General features: G+C 44.7%; 1 protein-coding gene across 3 annotated transcripts in view; it reads right to left on the bottom strand.

The window, feature by feature from the left end:
• LOC134212337 (tyrosine-protein phosphatase Lar) overlaps window positions 1–26,112 on the bottom strand; it is a 612,250-nt gene that overhangs the window by 26,210 nt on the left and 559,928 nt on the right. For all 3 annotated transcript variants that reach the window (XM_062690096.1, XM_062690098.1, XM_062690097.1), the window contains one exon: window positions 8,159–8,298. In XM_062690096.1, coding sequence (XP_062546080.1) covers window positions 8,159–8,298 — 140 coding nt within the window. The remainder of the gene's footprint in view (window positions 1–8,158; window positions 8,299–26,112) is intronic.

A 26,112-nucleotide genomic window follows, 5' to 3' on the forward strand; every position in this document is an offset into this window, starting at 1 on the left:
AGCACCGAAGAGTCTCCAGCGGTGGTGGGGAGTAGCCCTGCCTGCACGCCTGACGAGCCACTACCAGGTATACGGGTGGTGGCCGAGCAACTCGATGAGATCATCGAGTTCGTAAGCGGCAGGCAGAACACCAACAAGGAGCTTAAGCAGAGCCTGTTGGTGCTCCGGCGAGCTGTTCGTGTCGCAAGAAAAGAACAGGTCGCTTATATCAGGCGTGTAGCGGAAGCAGAGAGGGTAGCCAAAGGTACGCAGACCAAGGCCCTCTCCTCCCCTAGCGGTGTTACTGCGGCGAAAGAGGCGACCGCCCTTACGGCCAGTGAGGGCAAGAAAACGCCAAGTAAGAAGCGACCCAAACGCGCTACCATTAAGGCGAAGCGTCGCCTGGATGGTGCACCGGAGCCTGAAGGGCGTATGCCCAAGAAGGCGAAAGGCACTAGACAGGCACAAGTTGCTGAGCCACAAGCTGGCCCCAGCCAGCCATCGGTACCCGCCGAAGGGGATGCGAATCCTTGGCAACTGGTCAGTAGGGGGCGGAAGTCGAACACCCCTCGACCAATGAAGAAAGTGAGAGACAGAGGCGAGGCCTTGTTGGTGAAAACCGACAAGGACAAATACGCCGATGTCCTTAAATCGCTGCGAGCGGCCGATAGCCTATCGGCCCTGGGCCAGGACGTGCGCAGCGTTAGACGTACCAAGAACGGTGAAATGATCTTGGTACTGAAGCGTGGCGCGCAATCCAGCGGGGTGGCTTACAAAAAGCTTGCCCAGAAGGTCTTGGGTGACGGCGCTCAGGTTAGGTCGTTGGGTGCGGAAGTGGCCCTCCAGTGTAAGCAGCTGGATGAGGTCACGACCGCGGAAGACGTCGTCTCTGCCGTCAAAGAGCAGTGCGGCACAGAGGTGGAGCGGTCCTCTGTACGTCTAAGAGGGGATTCTTTGGTGCGCAGGTAGCCTATCTCCAGACTACCGGTGGCTGACGCCAAAAGGTCATCGAGAAAGGGAAGCTGAAGATCGGCTGGTCAGTATGCCCAGTAAGCGTGCTCCAGCCACCTTCAGTGGACAGGTGGTACCGGTGCCTTGAGTCCGGGCACAAGTCTTATGACTGCAAGGGCCCAGACCGAAGCAAGATGTGTCGTCGCTGCGGCGAGGAGGGACACAAAGCACAGGAATGCGACAAGGCACCTAGGTGCCTTATCTGCGCCAGTAAGATGCAGGCCCGGAACCATGCTATGGGCGGGCCTGCGTGTCCCTTCGGAGAAGCCAATCGGAAAAAGCCGTGCAAGTAACACAGCTGAATCTGAATCACTGTGCACCTGCCCAGCAGCTGCTGTGGCAGGCGGTCTCGGAGTCGAGGATCGATGTCGCCCTCCTGTCCGACCCGTACAACGTCCCTGCCGGCAACGGCAACTGGGTGGCGGACGGGTCTAGGTCGGCGGCAATTTACACAACGGGAAGGTACCCCGTTCAAGAGGTTGTACACTCCTCCGCGGAGGGTGTCGCGATAGCCAAGATCAACGGGGTGTTCTATTGTAGCTGCTACGCCCCACCAAGGTGGCCAATGGAACAGTTCAACCAGATGATCGACAGGCTATCGGCCGACCTAGTAGGTCGGAGCCCGTTCGTTATAGCGGGAGACTTTAATGCTTGGGCAGTGGAATGGGGCAGCCGCTGCACCAATCAGAGGGGACAAGCGTTACTCGAGGCACTTGCAAAACTCGACGCAGTGCTTGTCAATGACGGAGCCAGTAGCACATTCCGTAGGAATGGGGTCGAGTCATGGATAGATGTAACGTTTGTCAGCCCTAGTCTGGTCTCGGACCTGAACTGGAGGGTAGACGAGGGCTACACCCATAGTGATCACCTAGCAATTCGCTTCAAGATCAATTATGGTGTGCAGCGTCCGAGGGCGGGTGATCCCTGTCAGGTCCGTGGGTGGAAGACCACTCACTTCGACAGCGAAGTTTTCACCGCGGCCCTGGGACTGGAGGCCAACACCGACAGTCTAAGCGGGGATGCGCTGATAGCTGTCCTATCACGCGCGTGCGACGCTACTATGCCGAGGAAAGCCCTGCCAAGAAATGGCAGACGCCCGGTATACTGGTGGAGTGCCGAAATTGCAGCCCTACGATCAGCCTGCCTCAAGGCTAGACGTAGGACGCAACGAGCCCGCACCGAGGAGGAGAGAGCGGTCCGCCGGGAAGTGTTTCAAGCTGCGAGACTGGCCCTTAACAAGGCCATCAAGAGCAGCAAGAGAGCGTGCTTCGACAACCTGTGCGAGGGTGCCAATGCGAATCCGTGGGGTGACGCCTATAGGATCGTGATGGCCAAGACCAAAGGGGGCTCTTCACCCCCGAACGGTCACCGGACCGGTTGGCGAGGATTATCGAAGTACTCTTCCCGTCCCGAGCCACAAGTCCCTGGCCTCCTCCTGCGCTGCAAGGCGCTGGGAGTGTGGCCGAAATGGTGGCTCCGGTGACGAACGAAGAGTTACTCGCAGTGGCTAACACCCTTGCGATGAACAAAGCTCCAGGCCCCGATGGAGTACCAAACAGTGCACTTAAGGCAGCGATCATAGCGAACCCGAACATGTTCAGGCTAGCTATGCAGAGATGCCTGGATAAGTGTTGTTTCCCTGAGAGATGGAAAAGGCAGAAGTTGGTACTGCTGCCGAAGGCCGGGAAGCCTCCGGGTGACCCATCGGCGTACAGACCAATTTGCCTGATCGACACGACGGGTAAACTGCTCGAGAGGATCATCCTCAACAGGCTCACCCCGTACGCAGAGGGTACGGATGGCCTGTCGAGTAACCAGTTTGGTTTTCGGAAGGGTAAGTCCACGGTAAACACTATCAATTCAGTCCTCAAAACAGCAAAGGTAGCGATCCAGCGAAAAAGACAAGACAATAAATACTGTTCAAAGGTAACACTGGACATGAAGAACACATTCAACAGCGCAAGCTGTGATGCTTTTGCGTTTTCGTTACACCGGCTTAGCCTGCCGGTGGGACTGTACCGGATCTTGGAATGCTACTTCCAGAACCGTGTGCTGCTATACGAGACCGATGCCGGTCAGAAAAGTGTTCCTATTACCGCAGGAGTCCCGCAAGGGTCAATCCTGGGTCCGGTACTATGGAACCTGATGTATGACGGGGTTCTGAAGCTAAATTTCCCTCCTGGTGTGAAGATCGTCGGCTTTGCTGACGATGTAACCCTAGAGGTCTACGGGGAGTCAATCCCCGAAGTAGAGCTAACCGCAGAACACGCGATCAGCACTGTGGCGGACCGGATGAGTGCGAGAGGCCTTGAGCTCGCTCAACATAAGGCGGAGGTGGTTATCGTCAGCAACCGTAAGTCGGCACAACATGCAGTTGTACACGTGGGAGACGTCGCGATCACTTCAAAGCGGAGTCTGAAGATTCTTGGGGTCATCATAGATGACAAGCTTACCTTCGGTAGCCATGTCGAATATGCGTGCAAGAAGGCTTCGACTGCTGTGGCGGCATTATCGAGGATGATGTCCAACAGCTCCAAGGTGTGCGACAGTAGACGTAGGCTACTGGCAGGCGTTGCCGCATCTATTCTTAGGTACGGCGGCCCGTCCTGGGCAAAAGCACTGGGGGTAACCAGTTACCTGCAGAAACTGGAGAGCACCTACCGCTTGATGTGTCTCAGGGTGATATCGGCCTACCACACGGTATCGCGCGACGCATCCTGCGTGATAGCGAGTATGATGCCAGTCGGGCTGGTCATCCGGGAGGACGAGGAGTGTTTTGACCTACGTGGCACCAGAGGAGCCCGCGAGCGTACCAGGGTGACTTCGGTTGCCAGATGGCAGCGCGAGTGGGATAACTCCTCGAAAGGTAGGTGGACCCACCGGCTGATTCCTAACATATCAAGCTGGGTAGGGAGACCCCATGGGGAGGTTCACTTCCATCTGACACAATTCCTGTCAGGCCATGGCTGTTTCCGACAGTACCACCACAGGCTTGGGCACGCGGAGGTCTCCGTCTGCCCTGACTGCCCAGGTGTTGACGAAACTGCAGAGCACATACTGTTCGTATGTCCTCGTTTCGACGTCGAAAGGAGAGCAATGCTAGACGTTTGCGGCCGGGACACAACTCCGGATAATCTTATCCAAAGGATGTGTCAAGCGGTGGAGAAGTGGAACGCAGTCTCGACTGCAAACACTCAGATTGCCTGCAGCTTGCAGAGAATCTGGCGCGCCGAGCAACAATCGACAAGCATGACTAACTTGTGATTGGTAAGTTAGAGCGAAAGTGCCGAACGCGAAGAAGTGTGTGAATGGTCTGCCCATGCAGAGGTAATGGCGCAGCGGGTGGCAACCGAGATCGTCACCTCGAAGCATGGCAGAAGGGTGAATGAATAGGTGTATGTATGGACTGCACACGCCGCGCTGGGAGTAGCGCAGGAATGTTGGTTCCTACGACTACTGATACCCCGCGGCGTGGCAGAGGAGTGTGGGGGAGCATCCAAGTCAGTCTCACATGGTACGAAAGGAATGAGTTGAGTTGTGTTGAGCTAGTCTCATATGGCATGAATGAGGTAAGTCAGACTCACATGGTATGTCAGAAGTGGGAACCTAAGCGAAGAGTCCCACAAGGGATGCCAGAGGGAGTGTTAGGTCGAATGACTCGAGTAGTATGTGTCAGCGCGAACCGAATGAAAGAGGTGAGCAGTCTCACATGGTACGATAAAGGTGGGCATAGAATTAGTCCCACACGGCATGAGAAGGGTGGGCACAAAAGTTAGTCCCGCACGGCATGAGAAGGGTGGGCACACAAGTCAGACCCATAGGAGCGTTAGCGTGTGTGCAAGCATGGAGTGTATGAGCATGAATCAAGGGTTTGGGTGGGCATACAAGTTAGACTCACATGGCATGAGAAGGGTGGGCACACAAGATAGACCTGCACGGCATGACAGAGGTGCAACAGAGTATGTGGGGTGTGTTTGAGGGTGCGATAGAGCGAGCACCCAAGTCAGTCTCGCACGGGACGGGTGCCTGTGTGAGCGAGAACGAGCGAGTACGTTTAGTACTGCCATCCCCCAGAAGTAGTACTGAGAGGTAGTTCCTGGGGGAAACGATGGTGGAGCCCAAGGGAGTTTAGTCGGTATTACCGGTATGGTCGAGTCTGATACTCCAGTACACTTCCGTGTGGTAGTTTGGCAACTACAATGCACGTGTACTGGGTTAGTGTGTAAATGCATTCCCCTCGCAAAAAAAAAAAAAAAAAAAAAACGAGCGTGAGGTGATTCAAAGGTGGCAGCAGCACTACGAAGAGAATCTGAATGGCGATGTGGCAGACAACGGTGGCGGTATGGTAATGAACCTAGGAGCACGCGCGCAGGACATACGACTTCCGGCTCCGAATCTCCAGAAAATCCAGGAGATCGGCGGGCTGGAAAACAACAAAGCTCCTGGAGTTGATCAACTACCAGGAGAGCTGTTTAAACACGGTGGTGAGGCACTGGCTAGAGCGCTGTACTGGGTAATGAGGTTCTGCCGCAGGAGTGGATGGAAGGTGTCGTGTGCCCCATCTACAAAAAAGGCAATAAGCTGGATTGTAGCAACTACCGCGCAATCACATTGCTGAACGCCGCCTACAAGGTACTCTCCCAAATTTTACACGAGTTCGTGAGGCAGTACCAGACGGGATTTATAGGTGAACGCTCTACCACAGACCAGGTGTTCGCCGTACGTCAGATATTGCAGAAATGTCGCGAATACAATGTACCCACACATCATCTATTTATCGACTTCAAAGCCGCATATGATACAATCGATCGGTACCAGCTATGGCAGCTAATACACGAAAACGGATTTCCGGATAAACTGATACGGTTGATCAAGGCGACGATGGATCGGGTGATGTGCGTAGTTCGAGTTTCAGAGGCATTCTCGTGTCTCTTCGAAAACCGCAGAGGGTTACGGCAAGGTGATGGTCTTTCGTGTCTGTAATTCAACATTTGACACGAGTGGTACGATTTTCACGAAATCCTTCCAGCTATTTGGTTTTGCCGACGACATTGATATCATGGCACGTAACTTTGAGAGGATGGAGGAAGCCTACATCCGTAACTTTGAGAGGATGGAGGAAGCCTACATCAGACTGAAAAGCGGAGCTAAACGGATTGGACTAGTCATCAACACGTCGAAGACGAAGTACATGATAGGAAAAGGCTCAAGAGAGGTCAATGTAACCCACCCCCACCACGAGTTTCTATCGGTGGTGACGAAATCGAGGTGGTTGAAGAATTCGTGTACTTGGGCTCACTGGTGACCGCCGATAACGATACCAGCAGAGAAATTCGGAGACGCATCATGGCAGGAAATCGTACATACTTTGGACTCCGCAAAACGCTCCGATCGAATAGAGTTCGCCGCCGTACCAAACTGACTATCTACAAAACGCTTATTAGACCGGTAGTTCTCTACGGACACGAGACCTGGACGATGCTCGTGGAGGACCAACGCGCACTGGGAGTTTTCGAAAGGAAAGTGCTTTGTACCATCTATGATGGGGTGCAGATGGCGGACGGTACGTGGAAGAGGCGAATGATCCACGAGTTGCATCAGCTGTTGGCCGAACCATCCATCGTTCACACCGCGAAAATCGGAAGACTGCGGTGCGCCGGGCACGTAGCTAGAATGTCGGACAGTAATTCGGTGAAAATGGTTCTCCACAACGATCCGACGAGAACAAGAAGGCGAGGTGCACAGCGGGCAAGGTGGATCGATCAGGTGGAGGACGATTTGCGGACCCTCCGCAGACTGCGTGGTTGGCGAAGTGCAGCCATAGACCGAGCAGAATGGAGAAGACTTTCATGTATTGCACAAGCCACTCCGGCCTTAGTCTGGTAATAAATAAATAAATGCTTAAACGATTGCATTTGCCATTTTAATAATTCTCCAAATTTTTAGCAATTTTGGATGTACTTTTGTATGTTTGTATGTAAATTACTGTGAAAACTGACCCTTATGTGGAAGACCGTTCCGTGAGGTGGCCCATGAACTATTTAAATATAATCAACACATTGCCTACACACAGAATACTCCTCAAGCTGAAAGGCAGTTGTCGTTGCGAAGCGATTGCTCGTTTGGAAGCTAAGTAATGAAGAAAACGAAAATGCTCATTATTGATATTGATGCTATTCTTTCACGTGTAAAATTGGATTTCCCCCGATTCAGTATTTCCTTAATAACTTTTCTTGCGAGCATCAAATCGTTTCGCAACAAAGACGACCTGTTTTTTTGTAAAATTTCTAATGTTGCCGATGTACTCATATGTTTTTAGAGCTTGAAGAGAAGCGTTGGGGAACGGTTTTCCATGAAAGTTACTATTTTCATAGTAATTTTATACAAACTTGAAACCGAGCGTGCTCACTCAATTTACATCCAGTACAAGCAAAAAAGTCAAAATTTGAATTACCCTATTGTCGCCTTTATATTATTTTTGATGCTTAAAAAAATATCAATTTAATTAAATTTATGGCTTCTTTAAGAATCCTATTTAGGACAATTACTTGCTTTATATTTTTATTTCGGACTGAAAATAAAATCGTCTCGTACGAGACACTGAAGACGGCCTTACTGTTTAGGTCGAAATACGAAATACTGTCAAGATACAATTAAGTGGTGGAATTCAATGGGATTGTACAAACTCGTCTTATGACAATTGAGGATTTCTTGGTTTGGTACCAGTTATGTAAAAAAGTTTGCCAATAAAAAAATACTCATTTTCTTGCACCCATTTTCGTGTAGCAGATCCGATTGATCACAAATCGTATCGGATAGCCTTATAACCATATAACTGAGGATATCCAACAACAAATGTACCAATGAATTGGTATGAATTACTTTCGGTTTTCATTCTACGAACAAAATATCACCAGTCAGTCAAAACGGCTCTTTGTGCGGTTTCGCTGAACCCCGACCATTTTATGTGCAATCTTTTAATAAACGCGCAAATCAATGCAGCACAAAGTTAATTTATTACTATTTCAGAGATTCAATCAGAACTGGAATTTAAATTGAAAAAAACGATCCTATATGTATTACGAATAACTGCTGGAAGGTTACAAATTGTTCGTGATGATTCTCGTTAGTTACGCCAATGATTACAATACTATCAGCTCGAACTCACCTCTTCGCGCATTTCCTGAACGTGGATGTGGTACCCCCTGATGATACCGTTCCGGTTCTTTTCTTTCGGTGGCTTCCAGGTGACCTTGATGGTGGTGGAATTGATCGGAACCGTCGCAACGTCCTGGGGCTCTCCGGGCACTGTAAGTTTTGGCAAACATGCGAGGATGGGGACGGGATGCAGTTGTGGGATTCGTGGAAGGAGGGACGACAAAAAATATAGATTAGTACCAGAGGAAAATGACATCACCGGAAGTAACATCAACACTCAAATCATAATAGAAATATACTATCAAATCCTATCCTACTTTCGCTTGTTGAAAAAGCTCTTCATTCTTCGTTAGTGTTTCCATCATTAGTTTTCAATTTCGTTAGTATAGCTTAGAGTTAGCTTGCATTGGTTCCTAATCATGCCGTTACGTTTGCCCTGATTGCATTAAAGGCCAGCGCTTTCTTTCGATAATTCTATTGGGAATGGCTTTAACGTCGTTCCGGTTACCGCAACAAAGCGAATCCGTTGAACGAATACCTAGTTGTAATAGAAGGAAACCATACGGTAAACTGTTATCGGTTGCCATTGCAGTTGTTGAGTCGAGTAGCACTTTTCCAAATTAGCGAACAATATCGCAGCCAGGTTGCATTGCAATGCGCTTACAATCGTCGCAGCTATTGCCAGTTCGCTGGTGCACCGGTCGAAAGGATAGATGCGATATGCAGCACAGGTAGTAACCCGGCATCGAATTTAAACGTTTTATCTGAAGCTGTGTTCCGCCTTTGTTGGGTGCCGGCAGTCGGTCGGTGGTGGTGATTGTGGCAAACGACTATGCCATTCTGTTCGAATGTTTAGCAATAGTATCAGCAATAGAGCTAATAATAAAGCTTGCGCTGTTGTTGTTGCTGTTGCTGTCGTTTTTGTTACCGTTTTTGTTGTTTGAGACTTTGGAGAATCATCAGAGGATTATGCACGCACGGCCAATAATGGTCGGAGGGTTTGTTTGCCATTCTGTATCGGAGCTTTTGCTTGTTTTACGCGTGGAAAAGGTGGAATATAAAACGATGGAACTGATTCCCCGTCCCACGGGGCAGGGGAATTTTTCGATTGGAAATATATTTTGGCTATGATACCGGAAAACTTTTTGCCAGATTAGGCTTCACAAAGTTTGACGAGTTTATCGAGAGCGTAGTGTTTTGATGGACATAATAGAATTCTAGTTTTTTTTATGGGTTAGCTACTATTTCATAAAAAAGTAATATAGGGGAAATGACGGCTTTGGCAGGTTTTGTTCTATTATTGGCAGGGGGTTTTTTTATGACTGACTAGGCTGAAATTTGGTCGACAAAAACCCCCCTGCCAATAATAGAACAAAACCTGCCAAAGCCGTCTTTCCCCCTATATTTGTTTGAAAAGAATTTACTCAAGAAAAAAACCACAAAGCATAAAATCAGCTCAGTGGTTTTCGCTTCGTTTGAACAAAGAAAGCATTATCACGAACGTTCAATATTACAAATTCTCAGAAACTTCATATAACAATAGATAATGATTGTTCAATCTGATCTAACACATTTCAAGCTTTGTAATTAACGATACAAAGAATAAAAAAAATCAACGACCTATAGATTTTATAAGGCGCTCTATTAATGGCAATTATGAAACGTGAAAATACAGTTCAGTGTGTATTTTATGTTGGTTGCTGTCTAAGGATAGTCACTCAAATAACAAAAAGTCGTACATCGCGAATGCTGAATAATTCATATTTCATTTTTAATTAGAGTATCAGACAACTTAGTTTCGTGATTCTCGTTTGGCTGTTTTGCTTCAAATCACGTTGGGCCAGTTTACTTGTTTGCATTCCACGTGCTAAATGACGATTGATCCATTATGAATTTTAAAGATATGTGCATCAGATTTTAACTCGGAGATTGTTCTTAAACACTTAATTCTTAAAACGGCGATGTAGGTTGGTCAAAAAATCAATTATTGATGCAGTACAGATTAATGCTTCTAATGATGAAAAATGCATGTATTGTTTCTGAATGTATGTTTATAGTCCGGATAAAAAGTTTTTGCGGGGGTTTTAAACCCACTTCCTCATAATGAGGTTTTGTTCAATGAGTTCAGGGGTGAGTTTGCCCTTCTCAGGAGGTGTAAATCTACGCAAAACGGTGCACACTGTGCTGCATCGTGTCGGCTTCGAGAAGGTAGCTCCTGGTAAGTTAGTCTACCGAAGGTTTATTACAGTTACCAAAAATAGGAAAGGTAGAGAAAACCGAGTCATCAACACGTCGAAGACGAAGTACATGATAGGAAGAGGTACAAGAGAAGACAACGTGAGGCACCCACCACGAGTTTGTATCGGTGTTGACGAAATCGATGGGATGACCGCCGAAAATGATACCAGCAGAAAAATTCGTAGACGCATCGTGGCTGAAAACCGTAGGGGAGAACAGTGCATAATGCACCCGTGAGGCAAAATGGCCTCACTCATATAATCTGTTGTAGGACATTTATGAACAAATAATTAGTTATCTGTTATTGAGCTCCATTGGAAAAAGTAAGGAAAATCCCTTAATTTTCACTAAAACTTTACGATTTACGATTTTTCCACCTCATCCGCAAGATTCCAGTTCAATACATTAAGAGAAAACAAACTACCATGCGTTCACCATTATTTTACATGCAATTGAGTCATTTTACACCACAATTCGGGCATGATGCCATTCGGTCTGGTCATCCGGGAAGACGAGGAGTGTTTCGAGCCAGGGTTGGGAAAAATCAAATTTTCGGAAAATCGTGAATGATCAAACTCATCCGCGATTTTACTTTAAAATAATCAAGTGATTAAAACTCGCCAGCGATTAAGAATCGTTTGAAAATCGTATCTTGATTTGAAGCATTTACCGTTACCTTTTAAACTATTTTTCCTTACTAGCATGAAACTATAACGCCAAATAGAAGATATAACGGGACTGTTGATAATTAGCTATTATTAGTGAAGATTAATGATTGAATGAAAATTCTGTGTTTATTATCGTTTGAGTACAAAATTTGAGAAGTTGTCGCCGGCGACAACTCGCCTACTGTTTTCACGTGAAAAGTTTTCACATGAAAATTGTAATCATGATCGTCGGATAATGATTAAGCACAACACTGTTTCGAGCTACGTTACACCAGAGGAGCCCGCGAACGCATCAGGGTGACTTCGGTTGCCAGATGGCAGCGCGAGTGGGATAACTCTTCTAAAGGTAGGTGGATCCACCGGCTGATACCTAATATATCGAGCTGGGAGAGACCCCATGGGGAAGTTCACTTCCATCTGACACAATTCCTGTCAGGCCATGGCTGCTTCCGGCAGTACTTCCACAGGTTTGGGCACGCGGAGAGCCCCGTCTGCCCTGACTGCCCAGGTGTTGACGAAACTGCAGAGCACATACTGTTCGTATGTCCTCGTTTCGACGTCGAAAGAAGAGCTATGCTAGACGTTTGCGGTCGGGACACAACCCCGGATATCCTTATTGTGCCAAGCGATGGAGAAGTGGAGCGCAGTTTCGACTGCAGCAACTCAGATTGCCTGCAGCTTGCAGAGAATCTGGCGTGCCGAGCAGCAGTCGACAAGCATGAATAACTTGGTTAGTTAGAGCGAAAACAGGCTGAGCGCAAGGAAGTGAATGAGAGGTTTGCACATGTCGAGGTAAGAGTGTCGCAGCGGGTGGCAACCGCAGTCGCCACCACAAGGCATGGCAGAAGAGTGACCGCATAGTGTTAGTTAGACTGCATATGCCAAGGTCGTAGCGTAGAACTGTTGGTATATATCGCTATCGACACCTCGAGGCATGGCAGAGGTGAGTAGAGTGAGCATCCAAGTCAGACTCGCGTGGCATGTTAGGGGTGAGCACCCAAGTCAGACTCGCATGGCATGTCAGAAGTGAAAACCTAAGTAAGTCCCACATAGTGTGTCAGAGCGAGTGTCAGGAGGGTGGCAGGGTGTGCTAGAGTGAGCACCCAAATAGCATCCAAGTAAGACTCATATGGTGCGTCACCCCACTCCCTGAGTGATAATTTCAGGTGTCTGTATGCAGATTTGCCTTCATCCCTCTATAAAAAAAACACTAAACTTCGGGCGTTTTGCCCCACGCCTATTTTTCAAACATTTTGTTAAATGCGTTAGAAATTGGTGTATTTTGGACCGTTATCTTCTACATACTTTGGACCGATCGGACTCCGATCGAATAGAGTTCGCCTCCGTACCAAACTGACTATCTACAAAACGCTTATTAGACCGGTAGTTCTCAAGAGATACGAGATCTGGACGACTGCAAGTGAGCTATCATCGAACCGGCCACTGTATAGGAGTCAAGATTAGCGAAGAAAAAAGTGCGGTGTGGTCGGTTGTATACTATTTCGCCGAAAAACATTTCTCGGTTTTTTTTTTCGCGGTGCGACATTCCACGGAATGTATCAACTCTTGGAAACACATTTCGCGGAATGCACCTTTTTTCCGAAAGACATTTAGCAGAATTTATCTTTTCACCGAAAATCATTCCGCGAAATGCCATTTGGCGGAATTCAGTTAGAATAATTATCATTGAAATATTTACCGATTTCTGCATAATTACATACAATCCAGGCTAAATTATTTTGGATTTTTGGATATTTTGGATCACATTCTGCAAACTCGAACCCGGAATATTTTTTTTTTGTCAAACCCGAACTGGACCCGTACCCAAAAATTTTTGCATTCGTAAACCTGTACTCGACCCAAACCCGACATAATTTAAATATTTAAGCCCGCACTAAAGTTTTGCTCGAAAATTCAAACTAGATATTTTCTGGTTCTTTATTAAATCGAAAAAATGTAAACCCAAACAACGAACTAGCCTCACAATTAACAAAACTGAATAAAATAATATTCAGTGTTTTATTTCTTAAACCCGTACCCAACCCGGACTCGATTTTTTTTATCTCACAAACCCGTACCAGACCCGAACTCGACCCATCCATAAATAGTCTGCCTGTTTTAAGGCGGAAGGAGTTGATAATGTCTTTTCTAAAAGAACGCGTCAGCCCGGTATAAGGCGAAGGGAAGGTTAACGCTTTCTTTAAATGGATGCATCTGCCCGGTATAAGACGAAAGGACAACAAAGCCGCTGGTAAGGATGGTATCGGAGCTGAGCTCATCAAGATGGGCCCGGAAAAGCTGGCCACTTGCCTGCACAAACTGATAGTCAGAATCTGGGAAACCGAACATCTACCGGAGGAGTGGAAGGAAGGGGTTATTTGCCCCATTTACAAGAAAGGCGACAAACTGGAGTGTGAGAACTTTCGAGCGATCACCATCCTTAATGCCGCCTACAAAGTGATATCCCAGATCATCTTCCGTTGTCTGTCACCATTAGTGAACGAGTTTGTGGGAAGTTATCAAGCCGGCTTCGTTGACGGCCGCTCGACAACGGACCAGATCTTTACTGTACCGTTAAATGCCGTGAATACCAGGTCCCAACGCACCATCTGTTCGTTGATTTCAAGGCGGCATACGACAGTATAGACCGCGTAGTGCTATGGAAAATTATGGACGAGAACAGTTTCCCTGGGAAGCTTACCAGACTGATCAAAGCAACGGTGGATGGTGTGCAAAACTGTGTGAAGATTTCGGGCGAACACTCCAGTTCGTTCGAATCGCGCCGGGGACTAAGATAAGGTGATGAACTTTCGTGCCTGTTGTTCAACATTGCGCTAGAAGGTGTTATGCGGAGAGCCGGGTGTAACAGCCGGGGTACGATTTTCAACAGATCCAGTCAATTTATTTGCTTCGCGGATGACATGGACATTGTCGGCCGAACATTTGCAAAGCTGGCAGAACTGTACACCCGCCTGAAACGTGAAGCAACAAAAGTTGGACTGGTGGTGAATGCGTCAAAGACAAAGTACATGCTTGTGGGCGGAACCGAGCGCGACAGGGCTCGCCTGGGAAGCAGTGTTACGATAGACGGGGATACCTTCGAGGTGGTCGAGGAATTCGTCTACCTCGGATCCTTGCTAACGGCTGACAACAACGTTAGTCGTGAAATACGAAGGCGCATCATCTGTGGAAGTCGGGCCTACTACGGGCTCCAGAAGAAACTGCGGTCGAAAAAGATTCGCCACCGCACCAAATGTGTCATGTACAAGACGCTCATAAGACCGGTTGTCCTCTACGGACATGAAACATGGACAATGCTCGAGGAGGACTTGCAAGCACTCGGAGTATTCGAGAGAAGGGTGCTTAGGACCATCTTTGGCGGTGTGCAAGAAGACGGTGTGTGGCGGCGAAGAATGAACCATGAGCTCGCCCAACTCTACGGCGAACCCAGTATCCAGAAGGTAGCTAAAGCCGGAAGGGTACGATGGGCAGGACATGTTGCAAGAATGCCGGACAGCAACCCTGCAAAGATGGTGTTCGCTTCCGATCCGGCAGGTACGAGACGGCGTGGAGCGCAGCGAGCGAGATGGGCAGACCAGGTGCAGAACGACTTGGCGAGCGTGGGGCGTATCCGAGGATGGAGAGATGCGGCCTCGAACCGTGCATTGTGGCGTCAAATTGTTGATTCAGTGTTATCTGTTTAGATGTTAACTAAATAAATGAATGAAGACGAAAGGAGTTGATAATGCCTTCTTTAAAAGAACGCGTCTTCTCGGTATAAGGCGAAGGGAGGGGTAATGCTTTTTTTTAAATGGCTGCATCTGCCCGGTATGAGGCAAAAGGAGTTGATAATTCCTTCTTTAAATGGATGCATCTGGCCGGTATAAGACAAAGGGAGTTAACAATGCCTTCTTTGAATGGATGCGTCTACCCGATATAATGCAAAAGGAGTTGATAAAACCTTGTTTAAAGAACGAATCTGCCCGGTATAAGGCGAAGGAAGGAATAATGCCTTCTTTAAATGGCTGGCCGGTATAAAGCGAAGGGAGGATATAATGCCATATTTAAATGAATACGTTTTCTCGGTATGAGGCGGAAGAAGAAAAAAAAGGATTATTCATTAAAACGCCTATCCGTAATAAATTAAAGAGAGGAGATTATCATTATATCTGGCCCGTCTGCCAGATATTATAAAGGATTTGTAGGGGGCAATTGAAAATTTGAAAACTACTTCTACATATTCTGGGAGGCCTTCCTTAGCCGTGCGGGAAGATGTGTGGCTGCCAAGCAAGACTATGCTGAAGGAGGCTGGTTTGGCCCTGCAACTTCTGGCCCGGTCTAGGAAATCACCCGAAATTTTTTTTCGACTTGTTTAGGTATAAAAGTTTTAACGTGTTAATCGAAAAGTTTTGACGTTAATATACTAATCCAAATAAAACTTGACTTAGAAACTTCGCAGGTAATAATTGTGGAAGTGCTGAATGGACACTAAGCTATTATTATTAATGTTCCGCTAAATGATGCATTCCGCGAAATGGTAAATTCCGCCAAAAATCATTCGGCGAAAAGGTACAAACCGCCAAATGTTGTACCGCGGAAAGTTACAAACCGCCAAATGTTATTCCGCGAAATGTTCAACCGCGAAAACGAATTCCGCGAAATAGTATTCGGCGAAATGTTATACAATTAGTGTGGTCAATCCGTAAGTGTGAGATTGCGATCAGCCAAGTTCAAATTGAAAATAGGATTTTCTCCACCTCAAACAGCCCGGGCTCGCTATTGGGACGGCGAACGATAGCTCGTCTATCACGTGGACAATTGATACCTAGGAAATTTTCAGTCGCACGTTCAGCGAGCGGGATCGGCGAAAACATTCCCCACGGTGAATCCACGTTGAGTAGGTCGGTGGTCACCATACGGCCATTTCGGAGTCATTCACACTCCAAGCATCGTGGGAAAGAATCCCCGAACGATCGAACAACGATTGTAACAAAGAATATAGGCTAAAATGCCCAATAGTGGACCCCCTAGTAGCGGAATTTTGCTCTTTCTGTCATAAGGAGTAGACATTTTCAACATATTAATTCTGCTTGATATCTAATAACAAGTTCTGCATCTCATCTTCACGATACATACATAAAACACTCAAATACACTACGTTATTCGTTGAAATTAACATTTTAAAGTCTAACTGAATTCACCCTATAGTAGAAGATCCCTGGGGGTCCATAATAGGAAATTGCTTTCCTATATTCGACACTTCATTTGATTTTCATGTTCCGTTTCGGGACGATCTTCTTCCCTATTATGGACCCTCCAAAATATTCCTGTAATGGACACTCTCGTGTTTATTTTTTATAGAATTGTAAAAATAATAATCTAATTTTACTTTCCATAGCATTTCCAATGCATGTTATCAAATCATTGAACTGTAAGGTTGGTTCTCCCGATGGAATTAAATGGCAAAATGTTTACATTGTGCTGTAATAGTGCAAAACGGCTGGAGGGTCCACTATTGGGCACTTTACCCTTATTATCACATTATCACATTGAACGACAACGTCCACTGCACGAAATGGGCATGCTTGTGGTGGGAAGAGCGTGCAGTTAAAAAGAATCGAAATACAGTTCAGGAAACTCGACCGAGAATTCAGGAAGCCATACCCATCAATATCAGCCGAGTGGACGAATCGTATGCAGGCCGCCAACAAAATGCACACAAATAGGTACCGAGAACGAAGCCCTCCTTCATGCAGGAGGGCTTTGTTGCAGGACTGATTTCGGCTACGAGCACCGTACATCGCCGGTCGGGCGAGCAGGTGCTTTCGCATTGTTGTGCGTGGCGATAAGATCATCAGGGAGACGGCCGGCGTGGAGGCGCAAGGTCTACGAGCGGGTAACGTTGAAGCGTCGCTCATCTCCAACGCGTACTGGGGAGAGGATAGGAGATCGACGTCGATGTGGCAATATGAGCAAGGTCCACGCATCGAACGGCAGAGTGAGGCTCGATCGACGTAGACAGTGCAACACGAAGGTGTTGCGTGTTGATGTGGGACGAGTGACGAGTCGTCGCCTCGGAACGACAAGCTACTTATCAGAGGGTCGCAGTAGCAGGTTTGAAGGATTGTACGACAATTCCCCGAAAACCAATTCCCCGAATGCAATTTCCCCGAATGTAATTTCCCCGAATGTAACAATTCCCCGAATGCAATTTCCCCGAATGTAACAATTCCCCGAATGTAACATTTCCCCGAATGGAACAATTCCCCGAAAATAAAATACCTGCAAACACATCTTCGCAATCGACTGGATGCGGCCGAAAAAGCAGTGTTTAAAGATACATTCAAGAGTGTCTTATTGGAAAGCTTTATAGCTGCTGAATAGCCTTTGGTAGTATTTGTAGTTCTTGATCCTCCAAGATGTGTTGTTGAATTATAAAGATATCAGAGTACAGTGTTCTCCAAGGTAATTTTTTTTTCTAAAATAGTATCAAACTGCAATTCTGATCGAAAGCCTTTTGTTAAATATTTTTCCTATCTTCGGAATCATACTCCTGTCCTGCATATACCTTCTTCAAACATATAAGGCAATGGTGGATGTGAATCCTTGTAAACAAAAACAATGCGTTTGCTCGGAACAATGCAATGGTAAATGTGTCCCTTCTTCAGTGGGTGTTTCATCAGATAATGAATGTTATTATTCGTTCTTTTATAACATGTATCTGTCCTGAATATGGGGGATAATGGGGGATGTGATGCATTCTTTAAAAGAAGGCAGTTTTACAAAGTAAGAAAACGGTGGATGTGTTCCTTCAAAAATAGGCGTTAGCTAGAAATAATGCAAAGATGAATAAATTGAGAATGACAATAAGGACTAATCTGATCTCTTATTTTGATGCAGGCGAATTTGGCCATAATAAGGAAAAAATATATAAGATCCCTTATTACGCAATATGTATTAAATGTATTATATTTCACCGAAAAACATTTTGCCGAATTCATTTTCTCAACATGGCGCTAGGCGGTCTGTAACTTTCGCGGTGTGACTTTTGATGGATTCTCTTTTTGCTATATTGCGGACAGAATTTCTGTCTCGAGAGACCTTAATTTAAAAAAGGCATTATCTCCTCCATTCTCATTACACCGGACAGACGCGATCATTTAAAGAAGGCGTTGTTTCATTTTTTCACTTTATTCCAGACAAACGAGTTCATTTAAAGAAGGGACTATCTATCCTTTTTGCCTCATACCGGGCAAATGTGTTCATTTGAGGAAGACATTATAACTTTCTTTCCCCTAATACCGGGCGATGCTATCATCTGAAGAAGGAATTATCTCCTACTGTCATCTTATACCGGACAAACGCGTTCATTTCGAGAAGACATTTCCACAGTTATCGCAAGCTTTCCGGTACCTGCCAGTTGCATGAATGTCTTGTGTAGCAAGTGCAATGGATACACTGTGCACAAGGAGCCGAAAATGCTTCTCACCCTGAAGCATCTTAGGCCGCACCGAGAATCGAACTCGCAACCTCCGGATCGGCAATCATACGCCTTTGCTCGCATGGCTTACTTAATACCCATCGCCTTGTGCCTCACTCAAAAAGAAGGGAGATGCATTCGGGGAAATGTTACATTCGGGGAATTGTTACGTTCGGGGAAATGTTACATTCGGGGAAATGTTACATTCGGGGAAATGTTACATTCGGGGAAATGTTACATTCGGGGAATTGTTATTCGGGGAAATTGCATTCGGGGAAATTGCATTCGGGGAATTGTTATTCGGGGAATTGTCGTACAATCGGTTTGAAGTGCATAAAAATACGGGCCCGTGAGTAACAAAGTTTATTTTACGCATTCAATGCTTGGAGCTTGGTTAGGGATAAAGCATAGGCAAACCAGATTATGTTGAGGAATCATAAAAAGGCAAGATGATGTGATTGTAAACTTTGTTTTGTGTGTTTTGGGCTTTTGATTTGCTTTTAATCACTCACATCGGGGCGAGTAATAACACGGGTGAGAAAAAACTCTAATGTTTTAATCAAGTTCAAATGATCAATTTCGATGCTGATACTCTTCCCTTTCTCTTCAAATGGAAGCTTGACAGAACAAAGGTCGTACGATTGTACGACAATTCCCCGAAAACCAATTCCCCGAATGCAATTTTCCCGAATGCAATTTCCCCGAATGTAACAATTCCCCGAATGCAATTTCCCCGAATGTAACAATTCCCCGAATGTAACATTTCGAATGTAACAAATCCCGAAAATAAAGTAGTTTTGCAAACACATACTTGTCATCGACAATTGACGCCCGAACAGAGCAGCGTTAAAAGATTTGTTCCAGAGTGTCTCTTTGGAGATGCCGAACATGACCAAATCTTTCGATAGTATTGTATGCCCTTGATCTTCCTTGATTATATATCTTATTGTTAAATTATAAAGATATTATAATAAAGTGTTTTCCTATTCATTTTTTCTAAAATATTCGAACATAGGCTGAATTTATTTGGTGGAGCAGAATCGCGAACATAAATTCCGTTTGAAAGCATCATGGTAAAAATTTGTGAAATCAAACTCCTTTCCTATGTAAGGTCTATCTCTTCTAAAGAAGTTATTGTAATCGTGGATATGAATCCTTAAAAAAAATAATGCGTATGCCCGGAAAAAGGCAACGGTGAATGTGATCCCTTCTTTAAAAGTAGTACATCTACTCGGAATAACGCAATGGATTAATTTGATCTCTACTTTGAAAGTAGGTGTTTTCCAGAATAATGAAGAAGTGAATGTTATTCCTTCTTTAAAAATCTGGTTCTACCTGGTATATGGAAACGGTAGATGTGATCAATTCATTAAAGTTAGGCGTTAGCTCGAAATAAGCCAAAGTAGAATGAAATTACCTTTTCAGAAGTAGAAATTTGCCTGCAATAAGGTTATGATAAATGTAGTCTCTTCCTTTGATGTAGACGAGTTTGGCTGGAATAGATATAATATATGAGATCGCATCTAGCAATAAATATCATTTATATAAACCGAAAAAAATGACGTGTTCATTCAAAGAAGGCAATATCTCCTTCATTGTCCTTATACTGCGTAGACGCGATCATTTAAGGAAGGCATTATCTCCTTCCTTCGCTTTACTCCAGGCAAACGTGTACAATTGAAGAAGGGTCTATCTACCCTCTTTGTCTTATATTGGGCAAACGTGTTCATTTTAAGAAGGCATTATAACTCGTCTTCCCCTAATACCGGGCGAAGCGATTATAAAAAAACATTATCCCTTTCCTTCGCCTTATACCGGAAGACGCATTAATTTTCTTCCTTTATCTAGATCCTTCTTCCTAATTTTTCCATTCTCTCTTCCTACATCTCACTTCGTATTTCGTTCTTTCTCGTTCCTCACATAACACTTCTTGCATCATATTTTTCACTTCTCACTTCTTACTCCATACTTTTCACTTCTTAAACTATGTACTTACTGTACTTACTTCTCATTTCTTACTTTTTACTTCTCACTTCTCACTTCCCACTACTCACTACTCACTTCTCACTCCTCGCTTCTCACTTCTCACTTCTCACATCTCACTTCTCATATCTCGCTTCTCACATCTCACATTTTCACTTCTCACTTCTCACGTCTCACTTTTCACTACTCACTATTCATTTTTCACTTCTTAGTTCTCACTCGGCCTAATGACGGTTCGGCATACAGTAAAACCTCCATGACTCGATTCCATGAGTCGATGCAAATTATGCCATATTAAAAAATATTTCCTGGGTTACTTAGATGGTCCCTTCAATCAGCTTCCAAAGGATTTTTTATTCCACATCTCGAGATTTTCATGAGTCGACGGTCCCTTCTACATCGACTCATGGAGGTTTGACTGCAATTGTCTTCGGCCCAATGTCCCAGCACCTTTTTTGTTTTACAATTTTTAAGCGAGTTGTCCCGCGACCCTCACTTTTGTTGCAACTCAAAATTATGTCAAAAGCCAATTATGCGACTTTATGTTAAACGACGCAGACTCCTTTTTCAGTTTTAGTTTTATCTGCACTGTGGAAACAATTCGGGGAAATGTTACATTCGGGGAAATGTTGCATTCGGGGAATTGTTACATTCGGGGAAATGTTACGTTCGGGGAATTGTTATTCGGGGAAATTTCATTCGGGGAAATTGCATTCGGGGAATTGGTTTTCGGGGAATTGTCGTACAATCGGTCGTACGATATATATCGTCACCAAAACTGCCCTCCGCTCGCTTTCAAAAATCCTTTCAAAAATAATTTCGCCTCTAACTGTATTATACAAATGTACGTCTTCGAAGATGATATTAGCACTTCCATATCATTGCTACAAAAACCTCGAGCCTCTAGATCAGTTAACCACACTCTAATTGATTTGAATATAATCTTCAAAACTAACCCATTGTAGACCAGTCTTATCTAAACACAATTTCAACTATCATGTGTAAATCATTCAAACATTTTACACAATTACTGAGAACTTCCGTTAGCTGAAAACAATGTTGCAAATGTTATGTTATGGAATCCTTTGTATTGCATTCCAGAGAAAAATGTAGAAAAAAATCGAACGATTAAAATTTTAATTTGCATCAACTGTAAATACGATTCAGGAATACGCTATTAATAAATCGGTAATCGTGTTAGGAAATACACTATACGTATTATGTGTAGCTAATTACGCTTCAATGGTATTCATCGGAGGACAAAACGGGAGCTTGCGATTACATAGAACTACATTCTAGCACGTAAAGTGGGAGATAATTGAATTGGAAACGATCGGAAAATGCTCACAGCATGGCTCATTGAACGCCCATTGACGAGGAATAGTTTTATTTTTCATACCACTCGCCCGTCACACTCAAATGAACTAAGGCTTCCGTTAATTAAGTTCCTGGAAGCATTAGCAACACTATTAGTCAGTCAGTCATCGTTGCCGCGATCGTTCGGGTAAGCGAGTAACCGAGCAGCAGCAGTTGGCGATAAAAAGGACTTTAAATTAATTGACCATAGCTAATTTACTTTAGCATACTCAAGTAACAGAATAGAGCATTGAGCTCTGACGTGATGCGTTGATTGACCCCCCTTGACTCCCGCGTGTTTGTAAAAATGGGGGAGCAATGATTGGAGAACAATTTCTGTCGTTATTAAGTGTCTATTGAAAAACAGATTTTTAAATATAAAGTTTTATTTTTTTAATATAATCGATGAAAAAATATAGATTGGTCCTATTAATTTACCGTTAGCGCTAGTTGCAGTAACATATGCTAAATGATAACGCGTTTTCAATTATTTAAGTTGCTGCAACTAGTGCTAAAACTCCGTTATTAGTGGAATTCAAACAACGAGTTATTAGGCAGAATTGTAGTAAAACCTTCGTATTAGAATTCTAGACTTAAGTCTACTATACAACACATTTTGAAATTTAACCTCTAGAATGGACTATTGAGCAACTACTAAATGATCGAACCCAGATTACTTGTTAGCTATGAGTTTCATACACTATTTTGGATAGAATATAGATTGCAATTAGATTATTCGGGCCTATAATGCTGGTGAGCTTTCGCCAAACAATTTGCAAATTGTTTTCTTAAAACAATGTTTCTAGTTCTAGCACTCACCCCTTTTTGTTTTTTCAGCTGTTCTACGATCAAAAATTAAATTTTATTTAATCCTTAACATAGTTTTTTTTTGTTTAGTGAAAAATTGATCGCTTCGTATCAAATAATCACGTTAATGAAGACTTGAAGAAAACTTTTTGTTGGCAATATATGCATCATTGTCGAGTAAGGAAGAATTCGCTGTATTGAAAACATATGCATTCTTGTGAATTCGAAACAATACAGTAGCAAAAGATTGATGGTTGGTCCACGTGGAAAAAGACTACAATCATATCGGCTTGTATGATGAATAGCATATTGATTTTGATCTCAGGGCGAGCTACATCTGTGAGATGACTGCACGAACATAATGAATATAATGAACCATAATAAATCAAACTATGGACGGGTTCCGACCCATTGGGACATCGCAAGCTTAATATCCTTTGTCAGAACTAAAGTAATAAATTAAAATACTGTTAAAATTCTTTGATTATTTTTCAAACCTAATGAAATTCCACGCAATTTTCTTTTCCGTCTGTTTCGTACATGACGGTTTATAGAAGGGTTATATATTTGGAAGGCAGGATCGTTGTTTTTTTTTAACATTAGCAAATTACTTGTTCCATTCGACGCAAAATATTCAATTGGGTGCAATCAGTCAGATCTCACAATCTGTTTAAAAATGATAGGAAAAACCATGCAATTGTAGGTCAAAAAAATACGTCAAAACATTAATTTTTCAAATGATTAGCATAGAAAAGTAAGCCCAACCGAAGCCAACATTTCAATGTTAATCAACTTTACGAAATTAATTGTTGATGATCCCATGACATCTACTTTAATCGGTTCAATGGGAATGAACTTTATTAATGATCCAAGAATAAAATCAACTGTTAGTGCAGAACTTTCTTCAGCATAATTGTTCAAAATTTACTTTTCTATGATGAAATAATATCAAACAGATAGGGTTACGGGTAAAACGATGTACAATGGGGGAAACCGATTTCAAAGGTGACAAAATGATAAGTATCTTTACGAACAATTCATAGAGAAGATCAAGGTCTTATTCAAAAGGGTTTTCACAAGGTATTCAGTAAGTGTTGTTTCATGGAAGTGAAACACTTCTATATATAGTTAGTAGACTCGTTTTAGCATAGCATAGCATAGTTACGGTGTACTTCGTAGATTGGACACTAGTGATACTCATGTTTTTCTTTTGAAATCCTTATTCAGATTGCTATCAGAAATCAAGGTGGGTGTGGTCCTTGATTTCAATCTAGGATGAAAAACACAAAAGCATGAGGATTACTACTCCTGGCCACGCCCATCACCGTAACTTGGGAGGGGAAGGGCTGACAATGTGACCGTGGTAGATCTTACACCGTAACACACCACGCAAAGGTGTCTACCCAGCGTTACGGGGCTATATAGTTAGTAGACTCGTTTTACCCAATTTTTCCATATAAGGGGCTGTTCATATACCACGTGAACAGGTTTTGGTTAGTTTTAGATACCCCCTCTTGTAAATTTTTCAAGCAAACAAAGATCATGGGAAAAGTACACGGTCGAACATTTTAAGTGTGAAAATGTTTTGAAAACTGTCATAGCATTATTCGATCTACTCACCTCCCCCTCCCCCTATGTCACACTTTTTGTATGAAACATCCTAAATTTTTGTATGAATTGTAACACTTTGGTCAAGCCCCCTCCCCCTGAAAGCGTAATTTATGGATGCTCGCTATCAGATTAAACTATACTTCTTTGTATTTTTTTTTCCCGAGCCATTCTTTTCATTCCATTTTTTAGTTGCCACCCGTTATTCGGTATGTAACTTTGATCTGATTAATTCTATTGTTGACCACATCGATTGGATCATTTCTGTGGTCTGAAACAGTAGATCGAATTTTATGGGCCCTTCATGTCAATTTTGGGGAACTTTTGAGCTACGTAACCTTTGCAACAATCTTATAAAGATTGTTTTTGACAGGGGCAGACTTCGTGATTTCGAGCTGGAAGGTGTTTTCAGCAGACTATCTTCAGTCTGTCGCCAGAGCAGTTTTGGACAAATACCTTCTTACAGCATCAGCTTGTCACGCTTTCAGTATTCTGTCGATGAGTGACTAACAGTTTTAAAGGATATTGATACATATAAAAGTTTAGGAACATACAATCTTCTTTCAGCATTCCTTAAGAATTGCCCCTCTGCGTTAGCAACCCCCATTGTGGCAGTTTTCAATCGCTCGCTTCAAGACATTTGTTTGAAAAACTGCGTCCATAATACCGATCCACACATTGAAAGAAGGCATCCGAGCCTCTTGAAAAAAGGTTTCCGGGCCTCTTAAAAGTAAGCTTCCGGGCCTCATGAAAGGAGGCTTCTGGGCAACTTGAAAAGAGGCTTCCGGGCCTCTTGAAAATAGGTCTCCCAGCCTCTTGAAAGGAGGCTTCCGGGTCTGGGCGTCTTGAAAGAAGGCTTCCGGGTCTGGGCCTCTTGAAAGGAGGCTTCCGGGTCTGGGCGTCTTGAAAGAAGGCTTTCGGCCTCCTGAAAGGAAGCTTCCTGGCCTTTTGAAAGGAGGCTTACGGGCCTCTTGAAAAGCGGCTTTCGGGCCTCTTGAAAAGAGACTTTCAGGACTAATGAAAGGAGGCTTCCAGGTCTCTTGAAAGGAGGCCTTCAGGTCTGTTGAAAAGAGGCTTCCGGGTCTCTTGAAAGGAGGCTTCCGGGCCTCTTGAAAGGAGGCGTCCGGGCCTCTTGAAAGGAGGCTTTTGGGCCTCTTGAGAGGAGGCTTTCGGGCCTCTTGAAAGGAGGCTTTCGGGCCTTTTGAAAGGAGGCTTTCGGGCCTCTTGAAAGGAAGCTGCCGGGCCTCTTGAAAGGAAATTTCTGGGCCTCTTGAAAGAAGGCTTCCGGGCCTCTTGAAAGGAGGATTCCGGGTTTGGGCCTCTTGAAAGAAGGCTTTCGGGCCTCTTGAAAGGAGGTTTCCGGACCTCTTGAAAGGATGCTTCCGGGCTACTTGAAAGGATGCTTCCGGACCTCTTGAAAGGATGCTTCCGGGCCTCTTGGAAGGAGGCTTCCGAGCCTCTTGAAAGGAGGCCTCCGAGCCTCTTGAAAGAAGTCTTCCGGGCCTCTTGAAAGGAGGCTTCCGGGCCTCTTGAAAGGAGGCTTCCGGGCCTCGTGAAAGGAGGCTTCCGGGCCTCTTGAAAGGAGGCTTCCGGGCCTCTTGAAAGGAGGCTTTCGGGCCTCTTGAAAGGAGGCTTCCGGGCCTCTTGAAAGGAGGCTTCCGGGCCTCTTGAAAGGAGGCTTCCGGGTTTGGGCCTCTTGAAAGAAGGCTTTCGGGCCTCTTGAAAGGAGGTTTCCGGACCTCTTGAAAAGATGCTTCCGGGCCTCTTGAAAGGATGCTTCCGGACCTCTTGAAAGGATGCTTCCGGACCTCTTGAAAGGAGGCT

Source organism: Armigeres subalbatus, chromosome 2 (genome assembly GCF_024139115.2).
Source record: "Armigeres subalbatus isolate Guangzhou_Male chromosome 2, GZ_Asu_2, whole genome shotgun sequence".
NCBI lineage: Eukaryota > Metazoa > Arthropoda > Insecta > Diptera > Culicidae > Armigeres > Armigeres subalbatus.